Here is a 12,144-nt window from a genome sequence, read left to right as displayed (position 1 = left end):
CCCGGGGCGACCCCGCCGCCCCGCGCAGACGCTCTTGCCGGCCCGGAGCGCCGCGCCTGCCGTTGCCGCCCGGGTCGGTGTCAGCGCCGGCTTGGCCACCGTCGCGCCCCGCGCCACAGTGCCGTGCCCGGGGCCCCTCCAGCGGCGCCTGCCCGCAGGCAAGATGGCTCTGCCCGCTTCGCCTTGCCCTTCGCCGACATGGCGACCGGCGGCCTCGGAGCGGGGCGGGGCCTGCCCGGGCCCGTCATCTACCGCTCGGCAGCGGAGAGGAGGGTCTGAGGGGGGCTGTGGGGGTACGGCCCGGCGGGGAGCAGCCCTGGCGTGATTTTGGCTTTCCCCTTTTTCCTCTCCGCGATGTTTAGCTGGTCGTAGGGTGCTGCAGCCTGCTTTTTTCCTCAGAAAGTGGCGGGGGCGGAGGCGGCAGCCATCGCGAGGCCGTGGGGGGTTCTGGCTTTGGGGGGGCCTGGCTGGCACCAGGCCTGTGGGGGGCTGCCCTGTGTTGCTCTCGTTTGCCTTTGCTGCCAAGGGAGCGGTTATAGAAATAAGGCATTTCTCCGCCTGCAGGGAAGGGGGAAAGAAACGAGACTGGAAGGAAGAAGACCCCGTCTCCTGTGCCCCCCCCAAACCATCTGAGCCGGGCAGCCGGTAAGGGCAGCGCCTTGCACCCACCAACGTGCCCATCGCACATCCTGTGGCAAACTGTCGATCTGGCGTGTTTGCGCAGGACCGGCGGCGTGCATTTGTCCGGGAAATTCCCTGTTGCAGCACAGTGCCGCTGGTCGAGGGTGGTCCGGAGGCAAAACCAGTTTGTTCCAGAAAGTATGTTTGTCTTGGTTGCTCGCTGAAAATAATGAGGTAATGGCAGAGGGTGGGAAACAGGATTTGGGTTTCGTGGGCCTGTGGCTTGCTCTGCAGGCCAGGTTTCGTGGCCCTTTTAAAATGCATTTCTTGGTTGAGATTTGATGCAGCACAGGCTATCAGTGTTGGTGTCAAAACACTGCTAGGTAAACCTGTTGGGGAAATTACTGCTCCTCCGCAAGAGGGAGGGAAGTATGCCATCTGTAATTCGTTTCTCTGCTTTACAGGCTTTGAATAAACAGCCCATCTGGCAGCTCTTGTAAAGAAAATCTTGGTTTTATTTCTAGAGTGTACTGACACCTTTCCAGGAGATCTCCATCACTGTCAAAAGATTCAAGGGCATCAGTAGAGGTGCTATTTCTAATGCCTAGAAAAAACCTTTCTCTGTGCCAGACCTGACAAACAGCGGTGTATGTGATGACTGACTGTTGACATTGGCTGGCATATGTGCTCTGAAAGGTCACACCTTCCGTCAGCCTGATCAGCTGATGCAAAGCATGTAACCAACCTGTTTGTTTCATTCCAGTGAGCTGGGATTGACAAACCATGAAGGAAGAAGGAGGGGATCCTGAAGCAGTGACAGACTGTTTGTTCCTGGACTCTGTCCAAGGGGACTGCTTCTGCATCAGTGCTGTTCCCAGGTATGGCACAGAGGTAATAGTGTGTCTTTTCCATGTGCCTGAAGGTCCAGGTCTTCCTTAGCCTCACAAACAAGTCTGTCCATCAGTTTTGGGAGTAGAACTACTATAGCCTTGACTTATGCTGCCTTGCACGGTCAAATTGCGCTCTGAAACGTTGGAGGACTAGAGGGAGCTGATCCAAGGGAAAACTTTTTTTTTTTAAAAAAAAAGGTGATTTGTTTTAGCTGAACCTGATCATCACATGGCTGCACATGTTGTTATCCTTGTTGTGGCAATACAAGGAAGGAGGCCGGCACAGGCGTTGGCAGAGACAACCAGGATCACAGAAGCCCATATCAATGACAGCCTTAAGCTTCTGTGGTACCACACCAGCAGGTCATCTTGCTATAACCTCCCACTTGCCTTTGGAGGGATAGGATTGGTTGAGTTTTTGGTGTGGGTTTTTTCCCAGACCAAGAACTGAAATAGGCAGTTCTGTTCTCCAAAATATTCATGTACTTGAAAAGTAGCACAAATCATGAAAACAATATTTGAGGAAAGTTTCTCCTTCTCTGTGTTCCTTATGCCCAGATCATCTGTGTTTTGGGACAGGAAGAGCAACGGAGGAGAAGCTTCCCTCTGATGTGACTGTTGGGGGGCAGAGGGTTGTGTGCTTTGTTTTGTTTTTAACCTTCCGCTTTGTTTTTCCTGGAAACTTTCTGTGAATGCACTGACCTTGCTTGTCCCTCCAAGGCAAGGCAGCTGGTCTCCTCCAGTATCACAGCCAACATCTCCGCTCTGTTTATTAGCGAGTTAGTCAGCATTCTGCAAAGGTCAGAGGTGCGTCTTACCTACAAGGTTACTCAACACAGAAGCACCTCAGGAATGGTGTTTTTTAAAAAAATAATCTGCGGGGGGGTATTTACTTCATTTTTCAGTACTGATCCCTTCTATGGATTTCTGTGGCCCCTGTGGCTGTAACATTCCTCACTGACAACACCCCTGATAGAAGAGTGTGTTGCCTTCTTCATTTTATAGAAGAGGAAATAAATGTGAGCCTGCAGGGTCCCAAGCCATTGCCTGATCACTGGATCTGGTTCCTGTGTCCTATCACTCTTTACCAAATTAGCAGAAGGATAGAGCTGGTGAAGGGGGCAGTGCAGATAGCCACAATCTGCTTTTATTTATTTCATATAGGTAGACGAAACAGATGAAGGAAGAAACTTGCACAAAATCTCCTGGAATCCTGGGAACTAAATTCACCTTTCACGAGAAGCACTCTTTCTGTCCATGTTTTTTCCATAAAAAGCTTCATCTGTTACTTGAGTGAGAGGAAAACCCCACAATGTCAGTTCACATTTACCCCACTCAATCTCGTCATCAGTGCTCAGTGGGTGTTTAAGTGAAGTTCCTGCCTGAAAGTCCTTCTGGCATAAGGCCTTGCAGTAAGGGCTGGGTCAATTCCTGCTCCATTTGGTGTTGCTAGAGGTGTGAGCTAGAGTACAACAGTGCTCTGCTCGGAGCCTTTACCGTTAGCGGAGAGTCTCAGCTGCCTCACAAGGTGTTGTGCGGGGTGGCCAAAGGTTAGTGGCTGAGGTATCAGGTGAAAACTGAGGGTGTTTGAGGCTCTTCTGCATCTTTCCTTGCAGGTATCTGTCCTCAAGGTCTACAGAGAGCCCCACTTACTGAATCAGTGCTAACCATGCTTCAGTCTGAGGATTCCCACTTGCTTCTCTCCGTTATTCTGTGAGGTAACCCACGAAGTTTTTGCCTTTCACTCCTCTCCTGCCCCAGACACTTGTGTGGCTGTGCTTGGAGCTGCTGGACTGGAACACTTTAGTTTCATCCTGTCCAAAAGAGTTGCCCATCCACTGTGGCCCTTGGTGTAGAGCTGGATGGCACTAGCCCTGCCCCGCTCTCCACCCAGCTGTGTGTTCCTGCCCTCTGCGGTGGTGGACTGGTTCAGGGAGCTCAAGAGAGGGGTGTTGGGAAGTGGGAATATTTCAACTGCAGCTTTCTAAAGTGCTGTGCACAGAGTATACAACACAGCTGCCCTAGTGTCTCCACACCAGGAAATCCTTGCCATCCCTGTGAGATTGAGACTACCAAGTTTTAAGATGCTCTTTCCTTATACTAGTGAGTAGAATGAACTTCATGAACAGAGCCAGGAGGCATGGGTTTAACTTGTAACTTCTGGAATCATCAGTGGAAAGTATATTCCCTGAAGGGAATATACTCCATAGCTTTCTAGTTTTGGGGCCTTCTGGGAAACCTCTAGGAAAGCCAGATTTGTTGTAGACTCCTCGTTATCCTACTTAGGGCTGAGGGCTGTTGTCTATGGGTTTTATTCTTCCTTTACATCTTTAAATTTGCTCTTGTTTTCTTAAATGAAGTATGAGTATGCTAGAACAGCTTCTCTCAGCTCATAAAGCAGTGCAGAAATACCAGATCATTTGTGTTGACTTCTGCTTACATTTTCATGCTCTAAAAACCCAGCTCAGTTGCATTTGTGTCTCTGCAGTGGGACCATGGAACGAAAAGAGATGTCACCAAGTCATCACTCGGAGGAGAGCAGCGTATTGGACCTACCCTCTGTTTGTGACCTAGCGGAGCGCTTTCTGCCTCCACACAGCTCTGAAAACAGCGAGGAGCTTTTTTGTTCTGTGGATACTCTTCCCTCTCTGCCAACAGGTAACAGCTTCCGCCTCTCTACATGCTCTTTCTTCAGCCAGTGCATTATCTATTTAGGCAGTGTGTCGTTTGGCTGAGTAACAGCAGTCTGATACTGGTGCCTTCTCTTTAAACACAGTTTACCAGAACTACAGTCTCTTCCAGCTTGATACAGTGTGAACAGTGTGAACTGTGGCTTGATGAGATACAGGAGATAAGTTCAGAGGATACTATCAGCTGCTAATGATTTGACAACACTGTTTTTTCATGTTTAGTGTGTTCTCAGAAAAAGAGAGTTACCTGAACTAACCCACAGAGCAACCCTCCAGGCATCAGTAGGAAATACTGTCTCAAATTACCATACTCAGTAAGAAATGTTTTTAAACTTTTCCTTACGTTCTTCACGTGCTCATCATGTATCTTCCAGTCATGAGCTCAGGATGTGGCCTCTGTAGCCCGTTACTTTGGAATTATAACAGTGAATGTTTGCTTGTGCTAATGACGTAAGTGTGATGAGACCTGCTTCAGTTCAACTCTTGGGAGACAGCAGTTTCCTCACTTGAAGGAGGACTGATTCCTGCAGCACTAGCATTTTAGGTCAGCCACTAGTCCAGATTCTCAGGAGTAATGGTGTGTCTGGGAAGATCAAGGGATAGCTGGCACGTTCTGATTACTACACCCCTCAGCCCAGTCAGTGTGAATATATGGCAAGAAGTGTGAAATCAAAATGGACTGGCCAAGTGACACTTCTTGCCATATATTCATACTGGCTGGGCTGAATGTTTAGTAATTATATTTAATATTGGGGGAGGGGGTAAAATCTGATCAGCAAATAATGCGTGGAGATGGTTTGTCAATGCACCTGAGCAGGTGAAACGTCACCAATGACATTTCTGGTTGCTTTGGAGTCTTAAGTAGTGTAAAAGTAGGGTTTGGCTCCTCTTCTTCCTCTGGCACTCTGTGATTTACTTTGGCCTAGTTCCAAGGAGTTGGCTTGGAATTAGACATGTGAGGTTTTTCAGTGGGAATTCCACTATTTTGCATGCTAAACAGCTAAGCAGTGGGATCTACCAAACTAATCTAGCTATGTTGATGCTGACTACTTACAGGCGCAGTTGTTTTCACCTCTAATTGTGGGACATCCAGAACTGTAATGAAATCTGCAAACAGTAGATAGCAATCCTTGCTTTGGTTTTCCTATGCAGACCAGGAAGTCATGTGTCTTATGTTACTAATGATGCAAATCTTCTACTGTTACCTTTACTTTAAACCATGATCCATATCACATTCCATAATCCATATTGCATTAGAGGAATAGCCTGTCTGGCTTGAGGTTTTGCTTTATTTTTTGTGCGTAAGAATGGTGACCATTATTACGAGGAATGTCCTGAGCAAGCCTTTTCCGCTGTCGTGGGAGAGGAGGATGGGGAAGTTCCTCTAACAGTGAGACAGGCTGGAAGGCATTTGTCTACTCAGATTTCACAGGCCCTGTGTCACAGGTATGAAGAAATTTTGCGAGCTGTGAGGAAGTTCCTGCAGTGTTTGTAGGGCAGCTTAGTTGCTTAAACACCATTTAGTGTGGCTCTGGGCAACTGGGCCCTGATGAATGGGATGCACAGAAGAACTGCATGACCACTCAGCAGTCCTAAGACTGGTCTGAGGCATAGCAGCGGTGACATATGCAGAAATGAAGATAGGCAGCTCTAAATCCAAATGACAGGATTGGGCAAGTCATTTACGTGCATGTGTGGAATATGTAGCTGAAGCTCAGTACCAAGGTATGCTGAGAGGCCAGATCCTGCCTCCATGCTGTCTCCAACCCACCCCTGTGTCAGCAGGGATTCCAGGTGTGCTGAGGAAGGCAGATCAGGCCTACGAACCCTCTCCTTCGTTGCTTGTTCTAGAGACCCCTCGCAACTGAAACTACTTGGCCATAAGTGTGGGATGCATGCTGTAAAATGGTTACTTCCCCTGTGCTCCTGCGAGTGAAATAACCAAGTATCACATTGAACTCCGTTCATGGTCTGAACATCTCGGTTTCCTTCTCCTTATAACAGCATCAAACCAATACACATACTCACTTAAACTCTCTTTTTTGACGCAACTTCAGCTTTCTAAGTCATTGAGTTTGGTCAGTGTGGCAGAAGAGGCAGGAGGACCGTTTTAAAAACAGTCTGCCTGCATCAGATGTTCTTGGACAAGCAAGTTCTGTCAAACATACCTTGGGAAAGGAAAGTCCTTTGCTTGTTTGTTTTCTCATGAGACATTGTAAACTGCTGCTGTGACACAAGATAAATTAGGAGAGTGGGGGTGGCTATGGCTTGCACCCCACAGTATGACCGGAAGATTGCATCCTGGGGCTTGGGCAGGATGGATGATGGGTCTTCTCATCAAACTTGAAAGCTTTTTATTAGGGGTGGGGATCTTCCTTAGTGATTCAAAAGCATTTCCAAAAGGCCATTAGGTCTCTGGGAATGGGATAGCTTCCTTAGCAAAGAAGCAGACTGACAGCACAGGCTGTGTTTTCTGACATCTGTCACATGAACTGGAGTGAGACTGACTGAAATATCATGCCATCCCAGCCTCAGGAGCTGGAAATGGATATGGAGGTATTCCTAGTGCCTGAGTCACTAGTAATAGGTCTTACTAGTCTGGAGAGGCTCCATCACTTGTAATAGCAGAAGATAGTACCCATTAGCCATGAAAACAGGGCCTCCTTAAAGCAGGCATCCCTAGGCAAGAAAACAGTAGTCCTGTGGGAATGCTACTAAATGTCTTAAATTGTGTATAAATGAGTGGGTTTACGATTTGTGCGGGAGTGAGTGTTCTGCTCTTGCAACACACATGCGTACTTCCAGCTTATTGTCATAGTGAGTTCAAGTGTTTAAGTGATGATACACAGAGAAAATTGAATTGGATCAGTGAACCTTTCAGTATGCTTCCTTTTTTTTAATCCCATACTGGAAAATAATAAAAAAATAATTGTTTATAGTGATTCTAATCTGCATCACTCAGTTGCACAATGCTGCAGCAACACTTTACTACTTCCTCTGGATTAAGAAAAGTTTCCAGCAAAAATTCTTACTTGGCAGCACTCAGGTGTGTGTGTGTGGGGAAGCCTTAAATTATTTGGATTAATAGTTGAAAGGCAGCTAAAAAAGGTTGTTCACAATTAAATAAGTCATGGGCAATGTTCTTTTTTCTTGTAGGGCACTGAACCAGAGCATATCAGGGACAGTGGAAACATAGTCTTTGCCTGGAAAAATTGGAGCCTAAAAAAGGGTTAGAGAATAGACAATGGATGTGGTGCAGGCAAGGTCCTGGGCTCTGCCCATGCTGCGTGGTCTGACAGAGCTGGGTTTGCCAGCACAGCCCTGAAGTGATGCTACCAAGCTTGGAGGCAGCGTTTGAGAGCTCAGCCGTGGCACCGTGCTTGGGAAACTGCCTGTCTGAAGCATGGGCAGAGCTCAGCCCCATCTGCCTTCATGGCTGTTCCCTGGGGCTAGCGATCTCCTTGTTTGTCCTGTAGCTTCTCCCTTAATCGCTTTTTCTTTGTAATGAAAAGTAGTTAAAAAGCTGTGTCCTTGGGAGCATGGATGGGTGGTACCTTTCCCTTCCATCCAGTGGAAGGGGAAGGTACACGGAAAAGGTAGTCACAGGAACAGAACAAATAGAGGAAGGATCACAGTAGGAGAGGAAGGATGATGCTGGAGAGATGGGGTGGAGCAGGAAAACAGAGTTCCCTGTATGACTGGACAGGCCTGTGTGTATCTAAAAGCTGGGTAGCTTTTTTAAAGAAATCAGTAATAAAAGCCAGTTTGGGGGTGTTCAGCTTTTAGTTGCCTCTCCAAAAGCGGGGACCCAGGGCTGTAGGTTCCTTTTAATCAATTGTGGGTTTTGTGGGTTGCCTTCAAAAATAGTCCATTTGGAAGAAGTCGTGAGAGCTTGGGCGAAACGGAGCAGAACCATTTCACTGGAGACTCACTAGCTCCAGGCACATCAGTCAGTCTGGGCCACGGCACTGCTGCTGAAATTGCTGCTCACATCAGGAGGACACCTGATCACAAGATTATCCCAGTTCAAAAATAAAAGCCATCATGATTTTTGTGCTGTTCCGGTTTCTTTTATGGGTTTTCAATCAACCAAGCATGTGTGTTAAACAAAGCAGAGATATCCAGCCTGTTAACACAGCTCTCGGTTCTATCGGTGATTGTGATTTCTCTGAAAAAAATGCTACATGTACCCAGTGAATTTACATGCTTAGTTTTGCAGTGGGTTGTTATGTCTTTTATTAGCAACTGAGGAGTCATGCTAATGTTGGTGCATGTGCTCTGACTTGTCCTTAAATGCTTTCTCCTGTTTCCCATATCCACTTGCCCGTCAAGAGTTGCTTAATCTCTTTTGCAGCAGTGGGTCATGTTTACTGAAGAAATCTGGCATGGTTTGGGCTTTTCCTGTGTGGGAGTTGTGCACAAGTGCTGACGTAGAAGCTGAAAATGAAAGGAGCAGGCTGTACTTGTCATGTCAGCAGCAACCTTTCAGGGCTGGCACTTGATGGCTGCTTGAAGGTTCAGTTCAGCCCAGAACTTACTGTATTCATTCATTACTTGGTATAGAAATTACAGCTTGGCTGTCTCAGCTACAACTGTTAACCAAAAGTAGCAGAATTTCCAAAAATGGGTTTTTGTCTGGCCATGCTGAAGACAGCCTGAAGGCTAAAAACCTTTATATATATTCTCATTTAAGTGGTCTATGTTAACTTTGTAAATCCAAAACACACGTGATATTTTCAATCACTTTCAGACTGAGCCAAAGCTGAGCTAAGGACTGGTACTTGCACTCCTGGCTGCCGTGGTTAGATACAGAAATTTGATAGTCTCTCTTTACCAAAAAGTTATAGATTGCCCAAAGAATATCTTATTTTTTGGCTTGATGTGGAGGTGAAGGGGAGGGTGCTGTGCAAAGGTGCTTTGTACTGTTACGAAGAGTCTCCTTTGATTGCAGAAAGTTGACATGCTCTCCCACTTGCAAACCTTCTTCAGTCTGAACTGTGATCCTAAACACCATTGGAATTAATGGGGTTTTTTTAGCTAGATGACCTGTGCATAACTACCTTGGCCTTGCTGAAGATCATGAACCCTATTTTGGGAGTTATTGGATTTTAATTTATTTTGGTTCGTTTCCTGCTGCCCTCTAGTGAGCAATGTTACCCATTTCTGATGCTACCAGCCTTGCATGCTTGGAACTTAGAGGGCTAGTGGTTTGGGTTTTTTGGTTTATTTTTGTTTTTTTTTTTCTTTCCTTCAGCTGCTGGTGGGGTTGTATGTCACTGTTGTATGTCATGGTACTGAGCTTAGTCCTGTGTCAGTTTACTGCTGTTGAGAAATGATGCTAAACAATCCCCAAGGCTGATGTGGGAATACTTCTCGGGACTGTTGGTTGCACGTTGTTTACTGAATGGATCTTGGCATAAGGTGGCTAATGTTGTCTGTTGGTGAAGTATTTGGTTTTGTCTGGGAATAGCCTTCCTACTTCTGTCTGTTACAATTACAGCTGTGCTGAGATCTGATTTTGTTATGTTAATGAAGAGTCTTTAAAGCTTGGTTATATGATGATTTTTGGGGGTGCAACTGTCATTTTTTTTAGCCTTTCCAAAAGCTCTGTTTTTAGCAACTTTCTCTTTTATCCCTGATACTGGTATAAACATCCAGTTATTTGTCAAGGTGAGTGATTTGTTTAACTTATGAAAAGCAAAGAAGCACCTATTTTCAAGTGAATGTATATTTTTTTCATTAATGATTTCTAACCAAGTACACTCTCAGATACGATCAAAATAATAGATTGTTCTTAATACTCTAGTCTTCTCAAGAGGAAAAAAAAAAGGCAAAATGTTTCAAATCCTAATCATTTTGTATAGGTGTTGTGATCCAATGCGGCAAATGCTCAGTGGACTTGAATTTATGCAGCTCCACTGAAGTCATGAGCAGGCCCTTGGGTCAGGTATCTACATGGCTCTGGTGAGTTTGGCAGCATTAACTTTCCAGTCATCTCTTTGTGGCCCAGTTCTGTTGAATATTGAATGAAGCTGCAAAGTGGAATTCATGGTACCTTATGTAAAAGGAATACAGGAAAACCACACAACACAAGAAATAAAGCACTTAGCACCACTGAGTTGCTGAAGGTCTTACATCTTTTGTAAATTAATTTTTCAGTAATGTGTTACATAAGCATCCAGCCAAAAATAAATCTTGGAATAGAAAAAGACAGTGCTTTATTCTTCACAGTCTGAGGAAAAAAACTAGTCCTATTTTAGGGAGAATTAGAGCACTATACTTGTATCATTAAGGGGAAAAAGTGAGACATGTGACTTGGCTTTTAGAGTTTAATGCTTCAGCAAAATGTTCTCTGAAAATGAACAGTTTGTACTAAACCATTAATAATTAGAAATGAAGTCCAGAGGAAATGCTTCAGTAACAAAGACAAGGAGTTGTGCTTACGCACTGAAGTTGTCTGATCAGATTCTGCGGCTCTGTGTGTAAAGGACAGCCTGGGAGTTTGTCTCTGGGAGGTGCTGGGGAACAACTGTGCTGTAGTCTGAGGTTTTGTATTGACTTGTTTGGAGTTGCATCTTCTGATCAGAGTGTTTTCTTCTGCTACCCAGCTCATATTTTTTTCCCAGAAAAAAAGGATTTGGTAGGTTTGTTCTCATTAGGCGCACAGTTTCAGCTCCATCCACCAATCTAATTACCAAGCCTTTCAATATGGAAAGGAGCATTATACGTGTTCTGCATGTTATCCCCAAATCCCTAAAAAGTGCTGGCACAATACAGAACTGGGAATTTGTATATTTGAGAGTGACTTTGAGGGACCATCACTATCATTTGCTTTCATTCGTTGTTTTTAATTGAGCGTGTAGGCTCATTAAACCCTTGCCAGCCTCTCTATGTAGGGGCAGAAACAGAGTGGGTTGATTTCCAGTTTGGGGTGCTCCCATCAAACTTTAAACAGTGAAGTGGTTACTAAATGGTTCTAAATGTTCTAAGTTTCTAAGTGGTTCTAAATGTTGGCAGGAGTTTTGTTTCCCCCCTAAAGCCCATCCTAAGCAGTTGCCTATCAAATTTGTAACTGGATGCTATAGCCTTGTACAAAGGCTTGTACAGTCAAACTACTGCATGATTACTGTAGAGCTAGAAGCTGGTGGCTTATCCCCATGGTAGCTTTAGGAGTGGGCCCGACCTGTAACAAATTGCCATTGTGTAATGAGTTACCTTTTGTTAATAAAGTGCAACAGACTAAATATCTGTGGAAGGTAATGGGGGTACTGGTTTGGAGGTTCTTTTTAATGATGTATGTATGCATGTGTTTATGGTGCTGAATTTAGGGCTTCTCCAGCTCTAATAAGCATGACAGAGATGAAGTTTTTGTTTCTGGTACTAGACAGTAACTTTCACAGCTAGGGACTGATCCAGAGCTCCTTGCTGATGCCAGCTAATACTGGTTTGGGTCTATAGAGCACAGCCCTGCCAAGAGCTGAGTGACTGCGCTTCCCCTGACTGTCCAGGGAGTTTGCTGCTCAGCTCCCTGAAGAACTAAAAACTTTCTGTGCATTGCATTGATACATATCTGCTTTCTAGTATTTAATGCTAAGTCTTGATGGGGAAGGGGGGAAACCTTGTGGCTGAAGATGCACACACCTTAGGATTTGCCAGTTTCTTACCCAGGAAGTAGTTCGGGTGAAATCTAATAGCAAAGAACTTATTAGAATCATAGAATCATAGAATTGTCAAGGTTGGACAAGACCCTTAAGATCATCGAGACCAACCGTTAACCTAGCACTGCCAAGTCCATCACTAAACCATGTCCTCGAGCACCACATCTATCCGTTCTTTAAATACCTCTAGGGATGGAGACTCAACCACTTCCCTGGGCAGCCTGTTCCAATGCTTGACCACCCTTTTGGTGAAGAAGTTTTTCCTAATGTCTAACCTAAACCTCC

At 45.4% G+C, this 12,144-nt stretch overlaps 1 protein-coding gene across 1 annotated transcript in view; it reads left to right on the top strand.

Moving 5' to 3' along the window:
• Positions 1-243: 243 nt before the first annotated feature.
• Positions 244-12,144, top strand: part of SHLD1 (shieldin complex subunit 1) — a 49,140-nt gene continuing 37,239 nt past the window's right edge. The window contains exons 1-5 of the mRNA XM_087774483.1: positions 244-293; positions 565-645; positions 1,385-1,499; positions 3,128-3,229; positions 4,000-4,169. Coding sequence (XP_087630609.1) covers positions 4,007-4,169 — 163 coding nt within the window. The 5' untranslated portion in view covers positions 244-293; positions 565-645; positions 1,385-1,499; positions 3,128-3,229; positions 4,000-4,006. The remainder of the gene's footprint in view (positions 294-564; positions 646-1,384; positions 1,500-3,127; positions 3,230-3,999; positions 4,170-12,144) is intronic.

Source organism: Nipponia nippon, unplaced genomic scaffold (genome assembly GCF_047370975.1).
Source record: "Nipponia nippon isolate SJK-2023a ecotype South Korea unplaced genomic scaffold, ASM4737097v1 scaffold_4, whole genome shotgun sequence".
NCBI lineage: Eukaryota > Metazoa > Chordata > Aves > Pelecaniformes > Threskiornithidae > Nipponia > Nipponia nippon.
The sequence above is the reverse complement of the archived record's forward strand: the minus strand, read 5'-3'. Positions and strand labels throughout refer to the sequence as shown.